The sequence below is a fragment of the Rhamphochromis sp. 'chilingali' genome (genome assembly GCF_963969265.1).
Source record: "Rhamphochromis sp. 'chilingali' genome assembly, chromosome: 15".
Lineage (NCBI taxonomy): Eukaryota > Metazoa > Chordata > Actinopteri > Cichliformes > Cichlidae > Rhamphochromis > Rhamphochromis sp. 'chilingali'.
This window is the reverse complement of record NC_137942.1, coordinates 23783723-23811433: the sequence shown is the minus strand read 5'-3', so window position 1 is coordinate 23811433 and position 27711 is coordinate 23783723. Positions and strand designations below refer to the sequence as shown.

The 27711-nt window shown below is 40.0% G+C and overlaps 2 protein-coding genes across 4 annotated transcripts in view; one reads left to right on the top strand and one right to left on the bottom strand.

Moving 5' to 3' along the window:
- The first annotated feature begins 1121 nt into the window (after positions 1-1121).
- On the top strand, positions 1122-21649 carry baiap2l2a (BAR/IMD domain containing adaptor protein 2 like 2a). 2 transcript variants are annotated; one of them, XM_080905495.1, is made up of 14 exons: positions 1122-1314; positions 1691-1766; positions 2846-2932; positions 5673-5734; positions 5853-5924; positions 6526-6603; positions 6714-6857; positions 10816-10914; positions 14009-14075; positions 15282-15495; positions 17500-17565; positions 19142-19334; positions 20441-20481; positions 20856-21649. In XM_080905495.1, the coding sequence occupies exons 1-14, from the start codon at positions 1261-1263 to the stop codon at positions 20935-20937; spliced, it is 1335 nt and encodes a 444-aa protein (XP_080761621.1). In that variant the 5' UTR covers positions 1122-1260; the 3' UTR covers positions 20938-21649. The 2 variants fall into 2 exon arrangements, with proteins under 2 accessions (XP_080761621.1, XP_080761620.1); XM_080905494.1 differs by having other exon boundaries at positions 19139-19334.
- Positions 21650-24516: 2867 nt separating this feature from the next.
- Positions 24517-27711, bottom strand: part of pvalb6 (parvalbumin 6) — a 63026-nt gene continuing 59831 nt past the window's right edge. For both annotated transcript variants that reach the window (XM_080905292.1, XM_080905291.1), the window contains exons 3-5: positions 27571-27703; positions 27335-27444; positions 24517-25733 (exon numbers count right to left, since the gene is read on the bottom strand). In XM_080905292.1, the coding sequence (XP_080761418.1) occupies positions 25708-25733; positions 27335-27444; positions 27571-27703 (269 nt within the window). In that variant the 3' untranslated portion in view covers positions 24517-25707. The remainder of the gene's footprint in view (positions 25734-27334; positions 27445-27570; positions 27704-27711) is intronic.

Below are 27711 nucleotides of genomic sequence, written 5' to 3'. Positions count from 1 at the left end.
CAGGTGCCAGTTGTGTCAGCTAAGAGCAATAACCTCAGGTTGATTTTCCAATGGGCTCACTGAAATTAGAAAGTGGACGGCTGGAGAAGTGTTTTCTGATCCGAGTCTTGATTTCTGCCCTGACATTTAGATGGTAGGATCACAATTTGAGGTAAACCATCTCTGCATTCTTAGTACCAACTGAGCATTGTTAAAACCACATCCTACCAACTATGGTCCGTGCAGACACCAGAAGTATGTTTTTTCTCATGTCTGATAAGTGTTTTTTCTTTATTTTTTCATTTTTTAATGACTTTGCCAATCATTTTGTTTGTGTTGATCAGTGTTTTTAAAAGCACAAATGTGTTGAGGTCCCAGGGGACCCAATCCAAAGCATCCAATACTGCATATGGACTTTTAATAAACTGAACAATTTGTCCCCTTAATTTTTGCCATGGATACTACATTAACGTATAATTATCAAGGTGGATATGAGCACTCTGTCAATCATTTTAAAAAAGAAATATTCAGTTGACATAATAATATATTTCTTTCTTTAAATGACATTAGTTGCATAGCTAATAATGCTGCTTTGAGAAGAAACAGGTACATTCATTCATTTTCATAAACACTAAAAATAAGAATCATCAAGAAGCTTTCAACACTTTTACATCCTACAAGGCATATACACTGCCCCCGGACCACTGCCGCTATAAAAATCAACTGGTATATGTATTAATCCAAGAAGAAAAGGAGAAAAAACTAGCGCCTGAAAAATGCTATTGTAAGAAATTGTACAATAGATAAACTATCAATACGTACCTATGAGGAAACTGTTAGCCTTGATCTGGGGCAGGAAAGGAAAATCCTTGAATTCCGAGAGAAATTGTTGGATTTATTCTGTTATATTGAAAAAATATGGTTTTATATGATAATAACAGTGTAATTTTACAGGTTATTTTAATCATTTCCAACACTTTGTGAAAGCAGATATGTACTAAAGTCTTGAATAAAACATTCACTTCAGGTAACACCCACCTGAGCACACACAAAGCATGTGTCAGTGTGTTTTATGGTTGGGCCACGTTTAATTATTTACTCCTATCTTTCTCAGGCCATACCGGTGTTGATTACCACCTCACTGAGCTGCCCTCGCTCTTCAGCTCCACACCCAATCTAACTCTCATTTCTTTCAGAGGTTGTGGGACTTTTTCAGAGAGATTTAAGGCCTGCAGACCTTCTCTGGATTCAATTCACAGTTGCACTATTCTGGATATAAACATGTCGGGAATGAATAGTGATCAGCTGCATCGCTCCACCTTGGGGATTTACTCGGTAAGAAACAGATACTTTGTGTGGGCCGTGCACTTGCATTAAACAAACTTGATTTCCTCTTGAGAGATTCTTTGGGGAACTGGGGCAAATTTTGTAACATGGAAACATTTCGTGGCTACTGGGGTGGAAAACGTGATGCCATTTTCGAATTCAACGAGCATTCGCTTTCAATTGATAGCAGCAGAGATTTGAATCTTGTGTTGCAGAGGCTCCAGTGTTGAGAGAGAGAGCGGGTGTGCTCATAAATATAAATTGAGTTCAAGATTAATTGTATTGATTCCTCTTTAAGTGGGTTTGTTACATTTTTCTGGCTATCAATACTCAAAAGAAGCTGTGGTAATTGTGCATATGTGTGTGTGTGTGCTTTTGTAAACAGAGCTTGATTAATGAGTTCAACCCAGGCCTACAGAAACTGGTTTCACTGGGGAACAGTTACATCCAAGCCTTCAAGAGTAAGTATTGAAAGAAAAGAACAAATGTATGGAAGCAAAAACAAAGAAAAAATCTGCTGCTAATTTTTTTAAATGTTATTTTGGGGAAAAATCACAAAACTATCTTTATAACTGCCATAAACTGCAGTTTGGGAGCTGCCAGGTATCTATATGAGTGCAACTCCAAAGTTCATATGCTTTGGGAATATCCTGGTGCTATTACAGCCTTAGTTATGGGTCTGTAACCAACCAACGTTGTTATGACTACATTATCAGCAGACAAACACGCTTCCACCACTATATTTGATGTGGACATAATGGAACAATGACGCTTTTGTTCAATATAGAACTATTGGATTCTTTTTAGGTGTAGCTCTATATGTTTTCTATAAGTCTTGTAAGAAAGGGAAGAGCTGATTGCAGAGCCAGGATTAAACTCTGTCTTTCAGCTACCTACATCATATTCATCACTCATCCCACTGCTGGTGCATTAATGTGAAGATCTTTAAAATGATGAAATGTAAATGATATTCATTATATTAAGTTAAATGTGTTTGTGTAGACAGCACAATTATTGTATCAAGAATTAATCAGTAATAGCAGTGGTGCATCAACAGTCCTGCAGACATAAGAACTAGATTAAGATGTGTCTCTTTGTCAGCCGCAAAGGGGGGCTGTAAACTTCTTGTGTGTGTTCAGGGCGGAGCCTGAAACTTATAACATGTCACTGAGCTCTTACCAAGACCAGGAAGTGACAAAATTAGAACTTGTTAATTTTACTGTCCCAGCGTCACTTTATAAAATGCAGACTGACAGTAATAAAGCACAATCAGTAATGTTTCACTCTTGAAATGAGCCAGTCTCACACTCTCAGACTGTTTTGCATACTTTTGTTCAACCACTCATTTGGTACATTACAGGCAGAGGACCTGGGTATATAAACGTTACATTTGAATACAAATAGGGCTGATAATTTTCCATATTCTTATATTTAGCATCTGCTTTTGAAGTGCCATATCTGGAAAATGAACTGTGCTAAAGAAAACCATCAAACGACTGTGCTGTGTGTGTGTGTGTGTGTGTGTGTTTGTGTGTTTCAGCTCTTGCTGCGACAAGTGACGCTTACTTTAGCGCACTTTCAAAGATTGGGGAGAGAGCTTTCCACACGGCATCATCACGCTCCATAGGTATGTGAGAATCCACAGCTGATGAGTGGAAACGCAAAGACGTTTTTGCACCTCACCAGGATATGAGCAGTTTGTCTGTGATGTATTCGTGGCCATTTATTAAACACATTAAAACATGAGGACCCCAGTTTTCCCCGAGGCAGCATTTTATTGCACTCATAATTGCTGTGCATGCGTAATGTGTGCTTGTGATTAGCTTTGATGTGTGTGTTAAACATAGTGTTTGAAATTATTGAAGGCACTGCATTTCACAGCATTTGCAACAGTCAGTGCACACAAGAACTAAAAGATTTCGCTTAGACTCACCTAATATTTGCATTGGGCTCAAATCAAGTGAAGAATGTGGCAGAACTTTAAACTTTAATTTCTAATTCATAACAGCTGGATGGGTTCAAAGCTAAATTGATGTATGTTTCAGGGAGTTTTTATGTAAGTTAAGAATGTTGGCAGATGGGTGTCAGATGTCAGCGGGGGACATGAATAATAGATGAAGACAGGCTGCGGGCCGTGCTCCGTTCACTTAACTGCTTTATGTCAGCGGTATGACAGTTTAAACAGTTGGAGTTGAAGACCTTGTAGGAACTGGATCATTAGTCTACTCTTACTGTACACTGTACAATGATATAGTCTCCCTGCTGAATAAGTCGAACATTTCCAGAATGTACTGCAATGTTTCAGTAGGCTAGAAAATGATGATGGAACTGGGTTAGAGCTCTTATCAGTGTTTAGGTCCATCCCCTACCCTTCACTCCAATAAATCTTGACAGCAGGAGCTGACCTTTGAGGTTTCTCAGGAAGAAGTTGCGAAACTTTCAGGATGCTATTGCGATTACGCAGAGATTCATTAAAAAGGAAGTAGAGGTGTTGTAAGAAATCAATTCAGTATAGTAACAAGGAAGCTGTATAAAAATGTAAGTAACAGTCAAATCACTTACACTGGTCCTCAAGCCCAAGAGTCAAAAATGAAAGTTCACCAGCCATCCACACAAAGTGGTAAAGAACACTTTATAAAGCCACAAAGAGTAGAACACTAGGAAAACTGTAATATACACAACAGGGTTAGCAAGAAAATAACTTCCAGAGCTAGCAAACTACCTCATTTCAGATCATCATGTCATTTATCATTAGACAGAGATAACTAGAGTCAGCACAGAATGCAGTTTATAAATGATCTTTTTTTTTTTTTTTTAAATAAATCATCTTAAATATTTAAGTTTTACAGGTTTTTGCTACATAGACATTGGCTATGGCTGTTAATACTACACCAATGTAATCACGTAATAGACAAATATTTAAATGAAAGAAAAGTTCATTTTTATTTTGTACCATAGCAATTTATACTTTTACCAGTCCTGTATGTGGCCCACAATGGAAAATGAGTTTGGCTTTCCTGTAATAAGGGATAAAAGCTATCTAAACCTACCTGGCCCAAAAACTGATGAAGACTGCTCAGCCATCAGTTTGTGACCTACAGCTCAAGCACTCGGGTTTACTCGGGTTATACTGGCCTGATATTGAAATTTGTTTGATTATCTGAGAAACAGTGTACAAATTATGAGAAAAACGAACAAGGAGGTAAATACTTTTCATTGTACTGTAGCTATGTACTTTTGGAGCAGTCCATCCATCCATCCATTTGCTTCCGCTTATCCTTTTCAGGGTCGCGGGGGGCGCTGGAGCCTATCCCAGCTGTCATAGGGCGAAAGGCGGGGTACACCCTGGACAGGTCGCCAGTCTGTCGCAGGGCTAACACATAGGGACAGACAACCATTCACACTCACATTCACTCGCACATTCACACCTAGTGGCAATTTGGATTATCCAATTAACCTATCCCCACAAGCTGCATGTCTTTGGACGGTGGGAGGAAGCCGGAGTACCCGGAGGGAACCCACGCAAACACGGGGAGAACATGCAAACGCCACACAGAAAGACCCCGGCCTGATGTTGGAGTTGAACTCAGGACCTTCTTGCTGTGCGGCAACAGTGCTAACCACCGTGCCACCGTGCTGCCCTTTTGGAGCAGTCTCCTTTCATAAATACAGTTTCCTTATTGTTGTTCTGAATCACTGTTAGTACAGCCTTGAACACGTCTTTATGGATTCGCTTTGAAATAACTCTTACAGCATTTCTTTACCTGCTAATATAATGGTAGTTCCATAATTGTTAACAGTGAAAGGTGGGCCTCTGATGCTGCCAACATTTATAGTTTCAGGGTTGGCTTACTCCTTCACGAGTCTTTATTCGGCTTTACTCTAGGCTGTATTCACAAGTGGAAATTGTCCAAAATACTGTCAAAGCCATTATGTTGGTTTCTCTCCATCAGCTGTGCAACACTTTGGTCAACATCTGCTTTATTTTTAATGGACTAAGAAATACAGTTCCTTAATTTGGCTAGAGTTATCGTGTTATTACATGCACCTACATAGAGAAACATAATCTGGGTTAATAAAACAATAAAAAATTAGGCTGGAGCAACACAAAGCTGAAATCAGCCACTTGTGTAATAGTGAGTTGTGAGATCATTCAGTATCTGTGACACAAAAAGGACTTTAGAGTCATGATGGTCTGATCTTATATTAGCAACAACAGAACATGTTTTACCTGCTTATCATTACTGATAAATCTGGTTTTGAATCTGTTGATACCTGATGAGTTTGGAAGTCAAAATGCACATTATATAATTTCATGTTTTTGTTCTGTAAAGATATTATATATTTATAATCCACTCATCTTTCAGGAGATGTCCTGATTCAGGTTTCTGAGAGCCAGCGAAGACTCACCTTAGAACTGGAGGGATTAGTAAGTTACATATTAGTAGACACTCATTGCTCATCATGGTGTTTGACTACGATATAATGAATATGTTCCTGGTTTTCCATGTTTTTAGGGTAACTTTATTTTCTTTGTCTCTTCTCAGTTCCGCTGGTTCAGTTTGGAGGTTCTTGACTCCATGGAAAAAAATGTCAGATTAGACAGAGATTACTTATTGGTGAGTAAGAACAAAACAGAAGGGACTGTAAGAGTATGACAGGATAGGGTAAACTGAACCTCTTATGCTTTCCCTCTTATATATGCTTACAATGGTGCTCATGCTAAACGTGGCCAAAGCTAAAAATAATGAGGTCAGTGTATGTCAAAGTGACCCAGAAGACTTCAAACTGCTCTAACAGCTCAGATTATCTTCTCTTGGATCTGTCTGATGTCAGAGGTCTGGCTGTGAACGGCGCCCAACACACCTGCTGTTCAAACCTTCTGTTTGCAATTGGCAGCCAGTCAGAAGAACGCTGGTTTCAAGCCAGGGTGGCCTAAAAAGGCAACAAACTAAACCAGCTTGTTTCACATAAAGGATGGACTGAGTGGCAGGGCTGTAACCTAGTATTTTTTTTTTTTTTTTTAAAGGCTTATTTTGAACTGTGAATCATACAAAGTTACTCTAGTAGAGTCCAAAAAAAATTAAATAAAATAAAAAATCAAGCTGGAAATTAATATAACTTGAAAATTGTAGCTTCTACAAATAGATTTTCAACTTAATGTAAATACCTGAGCGTTTGAGATGGTTTTACACAGGTGTGATATGCATTCTCATACAGGGCAGCAGGGAAACGTATGAAATGCAACTCCGCAGCCAGGCAGCAGCTCTGGAGAGACTGAACAGGAGACCCAGCCAGGTTTGTGCGTTTCTCTCCTGTACTCTTTCAGTACACTGGAGAGAAATTCAGCACTGCTGTTTGTGTATGTGTCCTTGTACAGTTTTCTGTATCCATGTTCTGTCAATTAGGCGTATCCTCAGGGTGGTAGTGAGTATGTGGACTTCCTCAGGGAGAGCCATAACCAGGCTCTGCAGGAGGAAGAGAGAAGATACCGCTTCCTGGCAGAAAAGCACTGTGGCCTGATAGAGTCCTTCACCAAACTCATGAATAAGGTATACAACTTACTTCAAATAGCATTTGTAAGTTTAATATTTATAGCTCACTTTGGCTTACTAACTGGAGATGCTTCGCAGATGAAGTTTACTAATGAATGTCAGAGAAACATAAGATAAGATATAAGATATAATTCCCCAGAGTGAGGTCATCCTGTTTTATAACCATTTGTCAGACTTTTAAAGTTCAAGAGCAGGTTTGCTTCCTACAGCAAGCCTGGTTGCAGGTTGTGTCTTTGAACTCTGGACTCACTTTTATGATATTTGTTTCACTTTTTATGATACCGCTCTACCAACATTTCATGTTAGTTGTTCCTGTTGAGCAGATGTTGGTTGAACCGTATGCTACAACAGGAATAGATAAATAGCTACTACTGTACAAAACAGACCCTTGCAACATATTAAATATGACCTCATAACAACTAATCTTACCGTCATGTGAGAATAAGCAAGTAAGATGTGGCCACTCTGCTGTATGCCTTTATGATCAGCAGTTTGAAAGCTGCTCAAAGAGATGCTAAAATGCAGTAGATGAATAACAGAGAAAGAATCTGAGGAAAGATGCTCATGAATGATCGAAATCATGAAAGTCAGATTAAATCAGCAGATGTAATGAAGCCGGAGCTCAAAAGAGACACAGTTACTATTTAACCACAGATTATCTCATGCAATTTAATAATAGATTTGACATGACAGGAGCACAGTTATAGTTACTATTATTGCCAGGGAAAGGATCAATTACTCCCCCTGACATACTGGAGGAGACTAGTGAGAGAGGAGAGAGAGGAGCAAAGGAGAAGAAGCAAAGAGGAAAAAACACAAGGGGAGGGGAGCATAAAATCCACCAAAGCAGCTTAAACATGATGTGAACAAGGAGGCCCGTGGGTTTAGTGGCACCAGGGTGCTGGCAGGGGATCCTTCAGGTCCTATGAGGGTTTGGGCCATGTGGAACAGGCTCATTGCAGCTGATCAGATTTTGATCTGGAAAGTTTGTTGTTTGGATCACTTGATACCTTCCAGTAGTCCATTTTGTTCAGGAAGGTTCCTAACTGAGTGAAGTGATGCGTAAGTGTCTGTGCGGCAGACATAATAAGAAATGTTCCAATTCTCCTGGTCCCTAAGAAATAAGCTCCACTACTTCCTTTATTACCCCCTTTAGCACAGAAAACACTGGGACCATCCTTTATGAAAGGAGAGGAGTAAACACCATCCCATAAGTGACAGCATATCATGTAAATGTGAATTATAATTGTGTTTCCCATTTCAAGCCTTAACCTGCTGAGCAATGTTGAAGTTTCAACAACAGTTAAATGCACAGTTGAACTCTGAACATAACACTGCTGTAAAAAATAATCTTCTTCTCATCCCGTTGTTGCCTTACACAACATTGATCTATATCAACTTTCTAAATCAAGATTATGAGCTATATTAATTGAAGTGCGTTCAAGCGTCCGTAGAATTTAGTTTGGTTTAAATGATGCTGTCTTTGTTGTCTCGCAGTACTAACCAGCATTCTACCAAGAGCAGCCCCAGACCCAATGAGGAAGCATGAGAGAGAGTTATCTGGGCCTACTAACCAAAATATTACAGTGCATAGGCGCGTGTATAGTTTCCACTCTCAGAAACCAGTGAGGCAGGTCAGATCAGTGGAGGAGTCTGAAGGATATGAGGGATAACTCTTCTGTTAGAAACCTCTTGGCACTGGGTTTGAAGTCTTGAGGACTGAGACTGAGGCGGAGAGCTGGATTTATCCAGAGGAGAGCTGCAATATTACAAACTATTACACTGTATAAAACTGAAATCTGTGTGGAACAGCTGACCTATAGGATGTGTAGAAGAATGACAAATGTTATTTACCATCAGAATTTGAGCTGCCCTGTGTTAACGAAGGTAACATTCTGAGTATTCATCTAACATAGTGACATAATCTCATTATTAGCTGCAAAAAGCTTTTGACAAACATTTCAATTTTACTCATTAAAGACTGGAGAGAAATCACTCACTGTGTGCGCACTGCTGAGAAACAGCTCTGTCAAGTTAATTTCTGATCTGCTGTGTTACAATACCAGCATTACTGACAAGCAGAAATAAGCCTCTAATTACTCAGGGTGAATTATGAGTCAAGAGTTTTAGGACAGAACAAACTTTTGAGCCATCCATCCATACCAATAACACACTTTGTCTGATAAAATTTACCCCTCTTGTTCGACATAAAGACGCGAGAAGCAACTATGACAACCACGACAGGCATTAGGCTTTGTGGTAGATTTTGTGCAATTTACAATAAATAACACACAACAAATGTGAGTAAATCACGTTTGCAAATACGTGTGTCATAATATACGTCACAGATACATCATACATACGTCACAGGCCAGCTGCCAAAAAACTCAAAAAAACAACAAAAAACAAAAATATCCACGATGTTCACAAAACTGTTAGTAAATCCAAAAGCTTTTTGTGTGAGAAGGCTTTGGGCTGCCATATAATCTTTGTAAATCTGGCCCTATATGCTCTCTCTTTAAAGTTCCAACCTTTTTGATGAAGTGTTAGTTTTCACGTCATTCTCATTTTGAAGCTTTAGGCTAAGAACAAGTTGTGGTGAAGTAAGACGTGCGTTCTGTAGTTCATATTCTGCACACTGTTGATTCAACACAGTGACCTCACATCATTTTAGGAGACAAGGGTCGTTTGGATGCTCAGCAAACTGCTCTTCTCATGTCCTGCTTCCATACGAATTCTCCTACACACCGCTTGTCATTGACCACAGTAAAAATGTCATCGAGGTCAAGGACAAGTGGTTAGAAAAGGAGATAGGAGGTACTTTTGCAACATACCCTCTTGGGCTCCTTTTTCTGTTCCTTGTGCCTGTGCACCTTACATGGTAGGCGTGGTGGATTTTCCTGTTGGGGTGTACTATGTCTGCAACATAGCTTGCATATAAAGCACAGATGTAGCGAATGTGGACCTTTGTCTTGAAGCTTTAAGTCAAACATTTCGGGCATCACCAACTTGGTTTTTAGAAAATGCAGACACTGCACAGCTATTCAGTAGCAACTAACCCAGGGGTCCCCAATCCCAGTCCACGAGGGCCGGTGTCCCTGCAGGTTTTAAATATCACCCTGGGTCAACACAGCTGAATCACATGATTAGTTCATTCCCAGGCCTCTGGAGAACTTCAAGACATGTTGAGAAGGTAATTTATCAATTTAAATCAGCTGTGATGGATCAAGGACACATCTAAAACCTGCAGGGACACCGGCCCTCATGGACTGGGATTGGGGACCCCTGAACTAACAAATCGCAGGGAATTCCCAAAAGCATTCCTGGCATTAATATCTATTTTACCAAAAATGGGGCCATGATTTACAAAATAAATATCAAGTTGTAGTAAATAAGATGTGAAATTAAATATTGAGTTCAGAGACTCAAAAGTTTTTGCTGAGTTCATAATCAGAAGTTGGGATTTTTGTTTTTTTGTTTTGTTTGTCGCTTATGCTCAAAAAGTTGGCCCCATCTGGCAGTTATTGCCTAATCGCATAAACTTTTTTCACAAACTTTTAATGCCACAGCTTTAACCTTTCCAGATGAAACAGATTTTGGTCTTGTAAACAGAAAGGCATGCTGGTGGCATATTTGTAAGGCAAGACTAATAAAACTACGTTGATTTAAACCTACATTTTGTTTTTTCAAAAGTTGTACGAATGGTATGTGTAATAGCATCACTCTGAAGACTGTGTTCAGTTTCCTCTTTTTGGCCAAATGAGTATTAAAATAAGCTGCTCTGACCTAAGCTTGCAACTGTGTTAATCCTCACTTACTAATGGGGAAAAATATTTATCTGCATGTGTGTGTGTGTGTGTGTGTGTGTGTGTGTGTGTGTGTGTGTGTGTGTGTGTGTGTGTGTGTGTGTGTGTGTGTGTGTGTGTGTGTGTGTGTTGATGATGATGTGTTGCAGAACGGGGTTACTCTCCAGCAGAAAGCTGCTGCCTGGACAGAAGAGGTTGATGCCACCAGACAACCGGAGGCCCACAGACCTTCAACTTTGGACAACATTGTGAGTTCAGAAGAAAGTGTGTCTATATCAGTGACTCACCCTAGCAACTGAATTATTTATGCAAGGTTTGGGGCCACAGTGACATATGAAACTTCCACAACTCCAAAAATATGCAGCTGTGTGGGGTATAATCCTGTCTTTGGGGTGGAAAACTGAGTGAATCTCTTTAAAGTCTATTTTGGGAAATTTAAAATTGAAAACCGCTTGAAAGTTTAAAAATTGCATTGTTGAGTAGAACTGAATTCATGAGCCACATATTAGATAAGAAATCCAATTGCGATACAACTGTGAGTTATCTCCACTGAGAAATGCATAACATCAGACCCAAGGCACGCCATTGTGGGGGAAAGCACAACATTTTTGTTACCAGAGTGCCCTCTGGTGGTTAGCATTGATTGATTTGAAATCTTCAAAATGAATCACACTTGGTGCATGAAACACAATTACAGAAAACCTTTAGAGGAGGGATAAAGTTATAAATTGAAGAATGCGGCACACATTTTTAAAGCTATCTGAATCTGAACCCTGTGTAGCATTCAAATATGTGCACATTTTTCTGTCTCTGAGTTCGGTAAAGTGATTTATTACCACCAAAGATAATTGCACAAATCAAAACCACATTGTTGTTTGTAATAACAGCTGCAATTACTATTGAAGTAAAGACCAAAGATGTCCCTGAGATAAACCCTGCTGGTCTGTTCCTCATTGGAAGGCGACATGCCAGTGAACCACCATATCCCACATATGCTTTCATAATAACAATCAGAGGATTAGCATTGATCCAGTGTTTGTTTTGGTCTGACGAGGGATTTATCCCAGTGTATCACAGAGAAAAGCCTGTGAGTCAGGTTTGACAAATTAAAAGGGAAAAAAAAAGCATCTATGTGTATACTGACTTCAGAGCCACACTGTTCCCTCCATGTTTCTAAGATAAGTTGACTGGCTGCTGGCTGTAGTGTGCAATAAATCTTTTCATCTAACAGTCAGTGAGTAAAAGTGGAACTATTCCTTTAAGCTCAAATGAATCGCTGTTTCCTGGCCCGCTGGTGCAAACTAATCTGCCACAGCTGCTATCACAAGTAAACTACCTTCACAAGAAATAGTGAACACTCAACAACTGTAATTTCAAAAATGCCACAATGAATAATTTATGGGTAGTGAAGTCATTGGGACGACCGTGGCTCAGGGGGTTGGGAATCGCATCTGTAACCGGAAGGTCGCCGGTTCAATCCCTGAGCTCTCTGTCCTGGTCGTTGTGTCCTTGGGCAAGACACTTTGCCCTACTTGCCTACTGGTGTTGGCCAGAGGGGCCGATGGCGCAATATGGCAGCCTCGCTTCTGTCAGTCTGCCCCAGGGCAGCTGTGGCTACAACTGTAGCTGCCTCCACCAGTGAGTGAATGAATAGTGGTATTGTAAAGCGCTTTGGGTCCCTTGAGAAGCGCTATATAAATCCAATCCATTATTTTTATTATTATTATAAAACAGAAATGCTATGATACTTAATTGGTTTTTTTATATCCAAAAAGAAACAAAACTGTAAAGTGTAAAATGCAAACAAAAACAGAATGCAATGATTTGTTAATCTCAGAAATTCATATTTTATTCAAAATAGAACAGAATACACATAGAAAATTTATCTCATCTTGTCAGTGCGCCCCAGGGTGGCTGTGGCTACAATGTAGCTTGCCATCACCAGTGTGTGAATGTGTGTGTGAATGGGTGGATGACTGGATGTGTAAAGCACTTTGGGGTCCTTAGGGACTAGTAAAGCGTTATATAAATACAGGCCATTTACCATTTACCATTTTAACAACAAGCAATACGTCTGGGATGGGTCGACAAAAAGCTAGAAAATGAAGTTGTACTGCGAGAAAACATCTGCAGGAACATTTTTCAGCCGATTAAGTCAACTGGCAACAGGTCAGTCACATGACTGGATATAAGAAAAACAGCATCTTATAGGGGCAGAGGTTTACCATTCTAAAAAAAAATAAATCAGTGAATTAAAAAAAATATCTGAAAATTGTGGGATAATTTCAGAATAATGTTTTTTTATTCTCTAAAGATTCTGAGAATCTGTGGGTATTTGTGTTCAAGGGTTCCCAGATTTTTACAGACTGTGATTAAAAGAAAAGAGAAAGCTAAAGTGGTAAACTCGGCTTTGTCTCAACTTTTTTTGAGGCATGTTCCTGCAATCAAATTCAAAATCTTTTTCTAAAAAATGATGCAGTTTAATCTCGCCCTGTGTTCTATTGTGAATACAACACGGGCTTCCAAATCATAATTACATTTTACACAACCTCCCAAATCTTTTGGAACTGGGTTTGTAATAAAAAAGTCCAGTATGTACAAGTGATTGGAACAAAGAACATATCGAACAAAACAAGTAAAAAAGCTCCCACAGCAGCAGAAAAGAAACCAAAAAAGAAGCAAGACAGGGACATAATATTAATGAGAACCTAGGAGAACTTAAAAAAAAAAATTTATAAAATGAACATGAACGATTCATTAAGACAGGTCAGTTATCATTTTAATTTTCGCTTTACTTCACATGGTAAAGTCTACATAAAACATCCAATTTTCAGCTCATTGCACGTGAAATGAACGGCTACCAGGCCTAAAATTTGTCATCTACATCCCCTCAAGCAATCAGATGCAAAAAATACATCATACCTCAAATCCTGTCAGTCTATGTGGGCGATGTTTCCTCTTAGGAAAATTAGTCATCTACCAATCAGAGACACAAATGGCAGAGTATTCATTTTTTATTGTAGAAGGTCAGCGTAGACTGAAACGACCCCCAATTATTGCTGTCAGTATAGTTTGATTTAGAGGATTCTCAAAAACCTTTGAGAGATTAGTGATTGGACATCAGATCTATAATTTCCTTCGGGATTAATAAAGTATTCTGATTCTGACATTAATAGAAATGTTGTTTGCACCTGAAATTCCAGCAGGCTTGAGCTTATTTAGTCCACTCTTAGTTTACTCTTTCCTACAAAAACAACAGCAGTACCTCATGTTTAAACGAATAGTAAAATGACAACAGATTTGAATATAGTCTCAGTCTGTGCTTGTTATATGTTCATACAGGTGGGAATGAGGGAGGAGATCAGAAGGAGCAGAGACGAGATGCCCCTCGGCAAAATACCATCAAGAGGTGAGCAGCGGATTAATAAAGAACTACAATGCTTTAAAATAGACTTAACATCAGCTTTTTAGGTGTTCAAGTGATGCATTTATGATCCATAGTGCTCTTCTACTTTCTAGCTTTTATCTATGCCTAAGCACTTTTAACCTAAGATTCACTCACACTCCAAACAATGCATCAGGGAAAGCTCTGGGTTCAGTATCTTACCCACTTTGACACACATGGTAAATGGTCTGTATCTGTATAGCGCTTTACTTGGTCCTAAGGACCCCAAAGCACTTTACACAATCATCCACCCATTCACACACACATTCACACACACTGGTGATGGCAAGCTACAGTGTAGCCACAGCCACCCTGGGGCGCACTGACCGAGGCGAGGCTGCCGGACCCTGGTGCCACCAGGACCTCTGACCACCACCAGTAGGCAACGGGTGAAGTGTCTTGCCCAAGGACACAACGACCAAGACTGTCCAAGCCGGGGCTCGAACCGGCAACCTTCCGATTACAAGGCGAACTCCCAACTCTTGAGCCACGATCGCCCCACATGGTTGGAGAACCCACCGAAATTCTGATTATTAGACAACATGCTCTATTTCCTGAGCCACAGCCACCATGAAAAACCCATTTCAGTGATCTGATGTTTAGTTCCACTTAAAAATAAATGTGTTCCCGTCACGTTAATGCTTGTCTGTTAAATATTCACATCCCATCATGGCTATTCATCAGTGCTTATGATGCTTACAGCTACCAGATGTTTTTATCAATTTTTTTCTCTAACTGTTTATTGCCCTCTTAATAACGTTGCACATCATGCACGTTCATGGCTCCTCATTTGTACTTTCAGTTGAAAAAAGGCTAATTATTTGGTTGCTTAGAGTAAAAATAGACGGAGTAATGATTTATCAAAATAGAACATAAACAACAGTAGCGAAATAATGTAGGTTGTAACCAGTGTTCACTGGTGGGGAAAATAACATCAGCTTATTCAGTATAATTCAATGAATTACCCCGCTGCTAAAACAAAAGCATTGCGCCTGGAGTAAGACACTTAATAATCTCCTAACCCTCTGAGTTACACACACACAAAAAAAATCTAGTCATTAATATTCTTTAATTAATAATTTCACCAGAGATTCTTCTTTGCCAAGAAAGTTTATCAGCTTAACAAACTGTTCTCTTCGTACCTTCGTGTTTCATTTGTCATTCCTCCAGCCCCGTCTCCACAGGGAAGCGTTTTTCGCTTCGGAGCAGACTCAGCAGGAGGTGGTGGTGGTGGTGGAGGACGAGTCATGAAGGCCCGGGTGGCCCACCAGCCTGTTGGCTCCAACCCCACCTTGCTGTCCTTCAATAGGGGACAGATAATTAATGTGCTGGTCCAACAGCCCAGGAACGGCTGGCTGTTTGGACGTGCCGACAACAGCCCACGGTAAAAAAAAATCGTAGTTTGTGACTGCGTGGAGACTGCATGTGTGGATGTGCAAAGTGTCCGTTCCTGTCATTTGCTTGCAGATGACATAGGCCAGTTTAATAAGAAAAAAGTAATAATTTTAGCATAGTACAAAATGAATGGGGTTATTTGTAGACATAGAGATAGTGCCTCATAAGCCCTTCTAGCCCATTTAGAAATAAGCAAAAGCAAACTCCAAACACACATTAAATCTTAATTTGTTTGCATAGCTCTGCTACATATAACTACTTACTCATCAAGATTGTCTGTAAACTACCTAGAAATCTTTTATCAGAACACACAGTGTATATATTTTGCTGTTCTACTGCTTTTTGTTATGTAAGTTCAACAAATTTGGACAGTTCTACATTCTGCGTGTTGAGAAAATGTGTAGTCCTTAGAATTCGTGCAAGCAGTAGTTGTTAAAGTTAAGAAGGGTCGTATGTCTGTGAAGGTTCTCAGTCATCCAGGTCATCGTAGTCAAAGGAGCTTGCAAAGAAAAGCGTCTGGACTTCTTTAAGTTTCTTGAAGACGTTTCACCTCTCATCCGAGAAGCTTCTTCAGTTCTAAGGTCAAATGGTGGAGAGTCCCAGATATAAACCTAGTGGGAGTTTCCCCCCACAGAGGGACAAAAGGACCCCCTGATGATCCTCTAATCGCCTGAGCCAAGGTGTGAAACTGGGCGTGGGTCCCAATCAGCCAGAGTTTCGGGTATGTTCATGTGAAACCTGGCCCCACCTTATCGTGCGAATTCCTGAGATCAGATGGCCCAGGATGTGAGTGGGCGTTAAGGCGTCTGGGAAGGGATCTCAAAACTGGATTATAGATGGCAGAGAGTTTGTGTCGTAAACCCCTGCCTCTGTTCAAAGATGGTCGTTCACAGTGGACATACCGGTAGATGGCTTCTTTCACTCCTCTTTCAAACCATCTGTCCTCTCTGTCCAAAATGTGAACGTTGGCATCCTCGAAAGAGTGACCTTTATCCTTAAGATGCAGATGGACTGCTGAGTCTTGTCCTGTGGAGGTGGCTCTTCTGTGTTGTGCCATGCGCTTGTGAAGTGGCTGTTTGGTCTCTCCAATGTAGAGGTCTGGGCATTCCTCGCTGCACTGTACAGCATACACCACATTGTTAAGTCTGTGTTTTGGCGTTTTGTCTTTCGGGTGAACCAGTTTTTGTCTGAGCGTGTTTCTGAGTCTGAAATGCACTGGGATGTCATGCTTGGAGAAAACTCTCCTGAGTTTCTCAGATACACCGGCTACATAGGGGATGACAATGTTGTTGCGTCTGTCCTTCTTATCCTCCCTCGCTGGTGTCTGGTCTTCTTTTCTGTGCCTCTTTGCTGACTTTAAGAACGCAAAGAGGCGTTCTTAATAAGGTGGGGCCAGGTTTCACAATGAACACACCCGAAACTCTGGCTGATTGGGACCCACACCCAGTTTTACACCTTGGCTCAGGCGATTAGAGGATCATCAGGGGGTCCTTTTGTCCCTCTGTGGGGGGATACTCCCACTAGGTTTATATCTGGGACTCTCCACCATTTGACCTTAGAACTGAAGAAGCTTCTCGGATGAGAGGTGAAACGGCTTCAAGCAACTTATAGAAGTCCAGACACTTTTCTTTGCAAGCTCCTTTGACTTAAGAAGGGTCGGTTTCACTATGCCAACATATGAATGAATAGAAAATACAGGAATAAAATATTAGACTAGAAGAAAGAAAGAAAAATGAAAAAAGTGCACTGAATGAAGCAAAGATAACAAAATTAAATATTTAGTCTGTACTTGAACACAGATGCTACCCAAAGGCAAAAGTTCCAACCTGACTGACTGGCATTAACCACACAACTAGCATCGATAAAAACTACTAAAAGCATAACTCACTTGTACTAAAAGGCTCACAAGTCGTTACATGTTCCTATATGTGTATTTCTTTCACTTAACACGTAACAACTGTAGCTTTTACTTTCTGTCACCTTTTGATTTCAGTCAAGGATGGTTTCCAGCCTCATTTGTGGAAGCAGTGGACGATCCACCAGTGTCACCCACCCCCAGGTAATAAAGATCTCATTAAATTGACTGATCATCAGTGATCAACAGTTCTAGAGTTTTCTCTCCATTATGTTATATATAATCTGACACCACCAGCAGTCCTACAAAACAGCATGTAAAAATTACTCTAACTGGCAGAGAGCATGTGCATTATGGTAATAATGCCCAAGATCGAGTTGACTGATTTTGAAGTATTAATACTGCAGCTACTAGCATCTGCATTCTTTCAGCATGCTAGCTACACTAACAAGTTAACTCCTGCTGTCCAGACTCTGATACCCAGCCAACTTGCTTAAACTTCGAAGTAAACAACATGATTTGGGGCTAGTGGAAGTTACATTATTCAAGTGTCTCTCACTCCTACATTCAAGGTTATGCTAGCACTAATTAGCTATTTAGCATTATACAAAATCATACTTATTTGCTCCTTTCACCACTGTCTCCTTTTTTTGTCTCGTCTCCCTTGTTTTTCAGTCTCATTTCATTCCCAGAAGTATAATTCCTCTTCATGTGTGGGTGGTTTTAGTTGTTGTTAATAAGTTTGTTTAAACACAATCCTATTTGGTACTTGTAGCTGGAACGAATGAAGTTCTAGAAAGGTCTTGGGTCTGTTCCCCAGTGCCATTACAAACTTTGGCCCTGCTGTAGTTTAAAGTATATCAGCCCTTGTGGCAAGCGGTGCCTCTTATTGTCAAATGTCACGTCATGTTGCTATAATCGGTGGTTGTTACAGAAGTGTATTGGTATATCATGACAAAAACAACGTATTGCTCAGAATGGAGGATGCTTCGCGTTTATTGCTTTTCAGTCAGTATATCTTTCCTTTCTGTAATAGTAGCAGGTAATAATGGATTTAAACTAAACCTCATGCACAATATTTGCCTTCAAACGTGATGCAGAAAACATGATGTAGTTGCCCCAAGGCTGTCCCTATTGTTTTTGGGGCCAACATATTTAAAAGAGGGTCAGTATGAAACTTCATGGTCTGAAATAATAGGTGAACTACTTAAAATATTTGGGTGACCTATTGCTGTGGGGAAATTCAGCAGGAGCTGCTAAAGTAAAACTTTTTCAGTTAGACACACAGTCTGTCACAGCTAAATGTGAACGTTATCAACTGCACCAAAGCTAGGCCCGTGCATCTCATGTGAAAACTCAATCCATCCATCCCTCGGCTAATAAGTAAGACCTGCTTTTGTGAATAAGAGAGAGAAAGGGATCAGGTGTTGGGTATAAAAACAGAGATGCTGTATTTCTGTGGTAGTCTCAAGAGCTTAAAAAAAGGCAACTGGACTTTTTAGTAGTTGTGTTTTATACTGCAGACTTTGGGTCAAGTTCCTTGATTTAAATGTGCTACAAGCTATAAATGAAGTATACGCAGCAGTCAACACAAAAATTATAAAGTCTGATAACTTATATAACACATTTCAGTGGGCTACATCCTGAACTTACAGGACAGAAACAAAGTATCGTTGAGATACCAATACCAGGTTTTATATCAATAGGACCTAAAAAGTCCAGGTGCTTTTAAAAAAATTGTATTTCCAAACTAATTTTAATTTTTGTATAATTTCAGTAGAGCAACTCTCAGGAGCAACAGCAGCATGAACAGCCTGCCCGACCATCCAAGAGTCAGCAGTCAGAGTGGGGCCGCGCCCCCTCCTCCACCACCGCCGCCGCCACCGCAGTCACCATCTTTGAATAAACCACATTCGCAGTCTATGAATAAGGCACCACCTATGAATTCAAACATGTCTAATTCAGAAAATAAGGTATGAGAGTCAGTTATTAATAACCAGCGAGGAGAATATCAGTCAATCCTCTGTCCTATCATCTATCATCTGCAGTCTTTGTAAAAGAGATTTACGCTACAACTAGTTATCTAATTCTTCCACTGTGAATTGTACATATCTAGTCGGGTAGTGTCATATTATACGCATGTGTAATTGCTGATAATTTATCAATGATTTCTTATTTGCCCGCTTGCAAAAATCAATCTTTCCCACAGTTGTGTACATCCTTTTCCCATAAATATGTGGTTCATTTGGTCTTAACCCAAGTTTTAAACAGAAAGTTCTAACCACCAGCCCACAGATTATTAACGATAAAGATCATTCAAAAACCCACACTGGGAAAAAGTGTGGGACTCAGCGAACATGTAAAACTGCATGTGAGTGCAAAGATAATGGAGAAAATTAAGATAGGCAAGTGAGATGGAACTTCTCATGGGGTGCGATATTTGCAGACCTTTGCTACAAATGTGGCATTTGCCCATCTGTCCAGCAGGGGCACTGTGGCCAGGTGCTGTTCTCAATGACACCCCATCCTTCTTTCTGGTGGATGCAGGGAGGAAGCTCGAGCTGCTGATGTGAGCCTGGAGTTTGTGTGCATGTGTGTGTGTGTGCTCCTCGTTTGCTCCTCTTTAGCACCCTGCCGTGATCTGGAAATAATTCCAGAAATGACCTTTTCACTTTGGTGCTACTGAGATCAGAAAGTGCTCTGAATAGCATTTGCGTTTTAGGAACATGCAGAAACAATTTGAGTGCCAGGAGCTTAAAGCATATTTTCAGATTGTTTTTGCTTGCTCTCAGTTGTTGTTGTTTTTACAGTCCATCACTACTGTAATAATGTAGTTTTGCACTTTGTGTCAACTGTGGACCCACTGCGAAATGCGTGTGGGGCAACCTGACACAGGTCATCAATCAGCCCCTTTGTGGGAGGACCAAGTGAAAAAGAAAGAGCGAGAGGGTCAAGAGCTCGATCTCGCTGAGCTCCCATTAGTGCATGTGTCTTTGTTTTGTGGTTTTGTAATGGTTCTCCCTATCTCATACTGTACCTTCTTCATCATGTTTTCTCTTTTTCCTTTTTTTTTCAACAGAGATCGCAAGTGAATGACTCCCGACCGCAGCTTTTCCCAAAGTAAGAATAATATAATTTCAAATTTGCTTTCAAATTGGAGGCAGGCTGTTAAAATGGAGTGCTTGTGCTTTCTCTTCTAAAAAAGCTAATGATATTTTCTTGAAGTGTATCACGAACCCGTACAATTGGAGAGCAACAGCTGAGGGCAGTGATTGAAATGGCACAGCACTGCTTCCATTAGAGTTTGAAGTGCATTCTAGTGCTGAAACCATTTTAGTTAGCAGCATTTGGAAAACCATGACTGTCCTTCTCATTTCAGGTTTTTGAGCTGATGTTTGTACAGTTTTCAAAATGTAATGCTCATTTCTCCGGTTATAACCTTCATACAACCCAACTTTTATTTTCCTCTGCCCTTATCTCCTTGTATATTGCAGGGGTACCAATCCGTTCGCCACGGTTAAGCTGAAGCCCACGTCCACCAATGACCGATCGGCTCCACGTTTATATCGAAGATGACATCGTGACCCTGAAATAAATGCTTTTATTAGGCTTAGCAGTTCGTTCTTGACCTTGGCAGTATATACTGTTAAATTCTGAGGTAAAATCGAGTCGTTTTTCCCCCCTTTGTCACACAAAATGGGACAAAGAAGAAACAAGTCTGAATAAGGACTTGAGGTGTGTATTTATGTCAGATCTTTTTAAACTTGCATTAAATGATTTGTAAAATAGTAAGAATGAATCACTGTAACACAAACCAGTGGGTGCATTGATCACAACGGGTCTTAAAGCATCATTCCTCTCCTGTGACGTTTACGTCTTTCTGCCAAGAGATGACATGCGAACGCTTTTAACTTTGTCCTTTTTGGAAATAACTAATCGCTGTCTGTGACATGTATATAATGTACAGCTGATGTTAGGAATCAGAGCCAAGACTGTGTTAATGTAAAGTGTATCTTTCATTATGTAGGATAACTCAGGGAGGGTGCTCGATGCCATGCAGCTGCTTTAATTATCTTTTTTTTTATGTTTTTATATTGCACCTTCACCATCTTCCTCCACATGTTCAACATGTGATATTAAGTCCATTGCTAAATATTAATTGTACTTCAAATGTACTTTAGAAAATGATGATATAACCGCAGGCACCTAATGTAATATTTTATAAAAATAGGATGATGTGCCTGAGATGGAATGTAATGAATAATGTAATGTATTAAAGGATAATGTAATACCACCTTAATAGCATCGCATTGTTACTTTACCAAGTGTGTTTCAGTCCCGACCTCATATCTGGCCTCTGCTCCTAGCATCAGTACCTCAGTGCAATTCACCACTTCTTTCTACTTCCTCCATCTGTCATTCTGAATAGTCAGAGCGTTTTGCACATTTTAGGGCAAATGAGCATCTACTGCAGCCTGGTCACAGATGAACCCTTAATGGTTTTAAAAGTATTAACTCTCATCCTACAAAATCCACAGAGGTATACTTTTTGTCACGGGTACGTATGAGCAGCCAGATCTAGTGTTTCAGATTTTTTCTGCATTCAGTACACACTCCAGGCCTTTACAATCCATAACATTAATAGAGTCACAGTACTGTGCAAAGGTCTTGAGCCACCTGTCTTGTTACCTTGAGTCAGACTTTCTTTAAACTTGTGGTCTTGAACAGCAGTCCAGCCCTTCTGAAGGAAAGCATATATGCATACGAAAACACAACAGAACACTATTAATCATGGATTGTAGAGCAGAAGCACCGAAGAACTATTCCTGATGTCTGCTTAAAGAAAATTACAAGAAAGCTGCCTGAGGGAGATCAGGTTGTGTCTAGGGATGGGTATCGTTTAGGTTTTATCCGATACCAGTGCCAAACCGGTACCTTTGAAACGGTGCCGGTGCTTAAACGGTGCTCGAACCTGTGCTTAAAGAATGGAGAATGTTTTTATTTTTAGAAGTCTCTTTTTTTCTAGAAAAGTTAGCCTTTTCTATTGATACAACATACCTCCTTTGGTTGGAACCGGTGCTCAAACAATGGAAAACACAAACTTTGTCCTAAAACCTCTCATGTTTAGCTGGTTTTTTTGTAAAAAGATAACAATGTTAGCCTTGGGCATATATGGTATCACTCTATCAAACAAGAAGACAGCCGCATGTAACTACGACAGTGTTTGCTAGTTCACCTTACGTGCATTAATGTAATAACGTGGTTAGCCTACTCAACGTAAATTACACACGAACAAAATTAAGCTACTCGCCCAGAGAAGAGCGGCTGCTGCTGCCACCATCATCCGTTATCATTTCTGCTACACTGGCAGGGCTGGGGGCCAGGACTCTACTCTTCGGGTTCTTGGGGGATGTTGCTAACTCCGGGTCCAATAGCAGGCACCACACCCGCAGTAGATGTGCTCGTGTGAGGTCTTGCAACAAGCTATCAAATACGGTGCATTTCTCGGCTTTTAAAACAACGCTATGCGTCGCCAGGTGTTTCATTAGATTCGAGGTGTTACCTCCTTTGCACAGTATCACCTTAAAGCACTTGTGGCAGGCTGCTGAGTTTGCATCTTTTGCTGTGAAGTACAGCAAGATTTTGACCGCTTCGCCTTGGGCATTTTTAATCTGTAGCTCTGCTCTAAAAGAACGTACCTGGGCCCGCCTACTATCCTTGAAAAGGTAAAATGATTGGCTAGAATCCAACGTGTATGACATCTCAGGGGAAAAAAAGCACCGAAATGTGCTTTTTGGTCTGGTTACTACCATTTATGTCAGAACCGGTGCCATTACCGGTACCCATCCGTAGTTGTGTCAAAGAATAAAGGTGGTCTTTCAAGCTCTTCAGAATTTTACAAACTCTTTTTTTTGCCTTATTTAATATTTTACCATGCATGTTTGTAAATGTTTCAAGAAATTTCTGCACCTATGTCATATTTTCCTAGAAAAATATAAAGAAATGAGGTGTAGCTCAAGAGTTTTGCACAGTATTGTACTTTATAAATTGCACCTTAAACTTGATGCAGAGTGTATAGCTGGCTCACAGGATTGTGGATCAGAAAAGCAATGATGTTTTTCATGCTGCAAATGCAGTATTTTATAATACCCTAGCATCTTTGACATAGTGTGTGATAACACACATTTAAATTTCTTTCTGGCACACTAAATAGTACAGTACTCTTAACTACGAAAAACATTCAGATTTTTTAAATTTCAAATTACATTAAATTAAATGTCAAATCATTTTCTGTGATTCTGTGCTAGTGTGTGTTGTTTATAGTTAATTGTGAACCAATTTTTGTAATTGGTTCATAATGTAGAAGCAATCTGAATGACATGTATTCAGCCTTTATTATCCCTGGGGCCCATACTTAAACTGAGGTCTCCTTTTACATACGTATAAGAATATCACTGGTTTCACACACCCTAATAATGCTTATTTTATCAGGTGCCTTTATTTGACTAACATACAATGTTTTGATTAGTTGCAAAGACATTTTACTATGATGGTTGTTTCATCTCTGTCTCTCATCCACAGCATGTCTTTGTCCTGTCTTCCTTCTCTCACCTCAACCGCTCGCAGCAGATGTCCGCCCGTCCCTCAGCCTGGTTCTGCTGGAGGTTTCTTCCTGTTAAAAGGGAGTTTTTCCTTCCCACTGTTGCCGAAGTGCTTGTTCATAGGGGGTCATATGATTGTTGGGTTTTTCTCTATATGTATTATTGTAGGGTCTACCTTACAATATAAAGCACTCTGAGGTGACTGTTCTTGTGATTTGGCGCTATATAGATAAAATTGAATTGAATTGAATTCATGTGGTAGTTTATTAGGAATCCTAGGTACCACAGTATGGTAAAGGATTGTTAGGCAATTTAGAGTTTGAGAACTCATCAAAAGATCTCAGGAAACAAAGTTATCATGGTAACTTCATCCTGTGATAGAGGATGTCATTCCCACATACTTCTTTCTATAATTCCTCGGGTTTTGTCTTCCTCAAACTTATCGTAACTGTCTGTTGGAACAAGCATTGAGGTTGTCTCAGCAGCACTGAGCTCAATAGTCTCATGCCTGCTAAATAAAGTGATATCCTTCGAGCTTCAGATCTGTGTTTATTTGCTCAGGCAGTAAAATGTTCTACTAAAGAAGATAAAGATTCCTGTGTTGCCTGTTTGGGTCCTCCGCTGGGGATACTTAACCCAAATTGAACCTCGGCATGAATCCAACTGTGCTAATGGCTCGACAGCATGGTTCTCAAACTAGTATTGCACTTTTGAGTAAATGGGAGATATGGCCTTTTAAACCTCCACTCCGCCGAGGTTTTGTTTATGCCACAGATTATATATTAAGAAATATAAAAAAAAAAAGATACTGTGTGATCATTTTAACCCCCTTAGACACAGCAGTTTTGTTTTTGAAAGTACACCGTCTCATACAACATTAGGGGTTTTTTTTTTCAGCTGATCTGCTTGATAAAGGAAAAAGTGACAGAATAGAGGAAGGGAGAAAGAAAGAAGGACAACAAGATTGAAAGTGTAAAATCAGATAAGAGTCACATCAAAGGAAGGAATTAACAGAAGCGACTTAGTGAGTCAGCCTTCTCAAGGCTTTTCTTTTTTCCACTTTATTTTGTTCTTTCACAGCTTGACTTCTTTCTTCTTTTGGTGTGTTTTACAACAGCTCATTACCAGAGGAGAAAGGGATGGATGGATAGCTAGATAGATAGGTTGATGGTGTGGGAGAGGACAGAGGGGAGCGAATGCAGTAAGGGGCACTGAGCCAGACATGAGTAGAGAGAAGAAGAGAAAAAAAGATAAACAAAGAAGGGAAGAGAGAGGAAGAACTGGTTCATGGAAATTGAAAGCTAGGAAAGGATGCAAAGTCAGAAGTAGAGAAGGAAATGAGGGTCTTTCTTTTATAATCTCTGTTATCTTTATATATCTACTTTATGCTTTACAATGTAAGTTTAACTCCTGCAGGCATGTTTTTTTAATCTATACATAAACAGAAACAAGAACAGTTTGTATAAAACGGATTAAATAAATAGGGTGAATACGGCTAAAGGGGAAACTCGGGACGTGAGGAGGTTGCACAGCACAGCCTACTTCAGTGCAGCATTGTGTTTCGTGAAAACTGCAGGTGGGAGGTGAAGAGGAGAGGAGTGATCGGAGTGGGGATCGGCTTCAGCCTGGTGGGAAGGAGAGGTGTAGGTGCTGGCGGAGGTGGAGGAGGAGGGGGAGGTGGGGGGATTGCCAGGATGTGGTGTTGGTTGCCATGTGATCCTTCATTGCAGTGGGAGCAGAAGAATTATTCTTTCACAAGGGCAGCAAATTCTGAAAGAAGGAAAAAAACACAACCTGTTAGGAGAGTGCGAAAACAGCAAAACATCGAAACGCTGTTGAGAAGCACGTGCAGGCGGGTTTATTTTATGCACAATGTTTATACCCTGTCAATATCAGAATAAGGTTTTGAGACTTATCTGCATCAAACAAGTTATCACATGCATGCCTTTAAAAATCATGTCACGCTGTTATCTCTGGGTGGGCAGTTGAATTTTCTTGAGCTTACAAAAGAAAATAAATGTTACTTTTCTTAAATACTTTCTGTATTTAATCAAACACATTACAATTACAGAATTCGGGGTTTTTTGTAGGGACAACTCGGGCCTTTAGAAAAGAACAAGAACTAAAAAATGAGTAAGATAAGTAAAAAAGTGACTATGATTTTTTTCGTTTTTAAAGGCCCTGTCTACACATACACGGCTTTTTGATTCACATAGTTTTTTCATGTGTTTTGGACTGTCATCCACACAGAAACTGCAATTTAGATAACTGAAAACCAAGCTATAGAGTAAACACCTTCCAGGGTGAATGTTTTCACAACCTGATTTTTATCTTGCAACATCAAAGATGGGAACCTTTGTCGCCTTTTTTGACATCAGGCTGCACACCACAATATTGCTTCATCACCATCTGTTGCTTTAGCATGTTTTTTTTCCCCCAACGTTTCCATGTGGACAGAGATTTTTTTGAAAAATCCTAATTTTAAAAAATAGCTGTGTAAGTGTGGATCTGAGTTTTCAGTGAGTGGGCTGATGATTCCTATAGGCGGACCCACCGGTAGACAGACATTTGTATGAATTCTGCATCTACTGTGGGTCTCAGCTTTTGCATAATCATATGTTTACTATATTAAGAAGACAAAAATCATATCTATCAGTTCTGTATCAGGGTTTAACTGTACATCCTTGCCACTCTAAGGACAAAGATGTTCATCCAACCCTTTTGTACCACATGCCCTTTATCTTTAGTTGACTGTTGTGGTTAGGGTGTCACTTTCAGTGGCTACATCGCCCACCGGTTTTTGAAATGAACAGATATAATTACACATTGAAAAAAAAATGCAGATTGACAGCAGAAGAAACGTATGGCCAAGTGGATTTCTTGTATGGGTGTGAGGGAGTTCACTAGGTCTTCTAGGACATAGATATCTCTTAATTCAGTTTTAGTAGTGGATGTAAAAGTGTCCAGATGAGTTCAAGATTCAGGATAATTGTCTTAGGCCATATAACGTGCCTGCTGCAGCAGAGGTGATATACAGTAGCTTCTGTTTATGGATGCGATCACAACCACACTGCTATGGCCAATTTCAAGGAGCAAGGCTAAATTTTAGTAGTGTGCTTTACCCTAAAGTTCAGGGCAAAAAACTGAAAAAACTTTTCTTAAATATGAACATTGACAGACTTGTGCTTAAAATCTGCCCTGATTGCTTTTTCTTGTTTTTTTTCTTCATGATTTTATCCATGAAGCACTAAACACATGCATAGATGAATGAAAATGGGGGGAAAAAAACCTGCCATTTGGGTTTTTGTGTTCTTTATGTGTGGGCCTTTATTTAATAATAGAATAATTTGATGTATTTGTGTTGCGTTTACCATCGACTCCAATCTTGCCGTCTCCATCCTTGTCAGCTGCTTTTAAAAATGCTTTGGTTTCTTTGTCTGTCAGGTCCCTGCCATCTTTGGCAAAGCCCTTCAGGACGAATCTACGAGAGGAAGCAAAGAAGATTGGATTTGTGTCACAGAATGCTTTTGTGTGGATAATTGTTACTCTTTTGGGGATTTCTTTGCACACACATGTGTGTTTGAGTGCATGTGTTAGTTTGTCTCACTTGAGTTCTTCCTCCTCTATGAAGCCGCTGTTGTCCGCATCCAGCACCGTGAAGACCTTCTTCACATCGTCGGCAGACTTGGACTTCAGACCCACCAGCTCAAAAAACTTCTTGTGGTCAAAAGAGTCAGCAACTGGACAC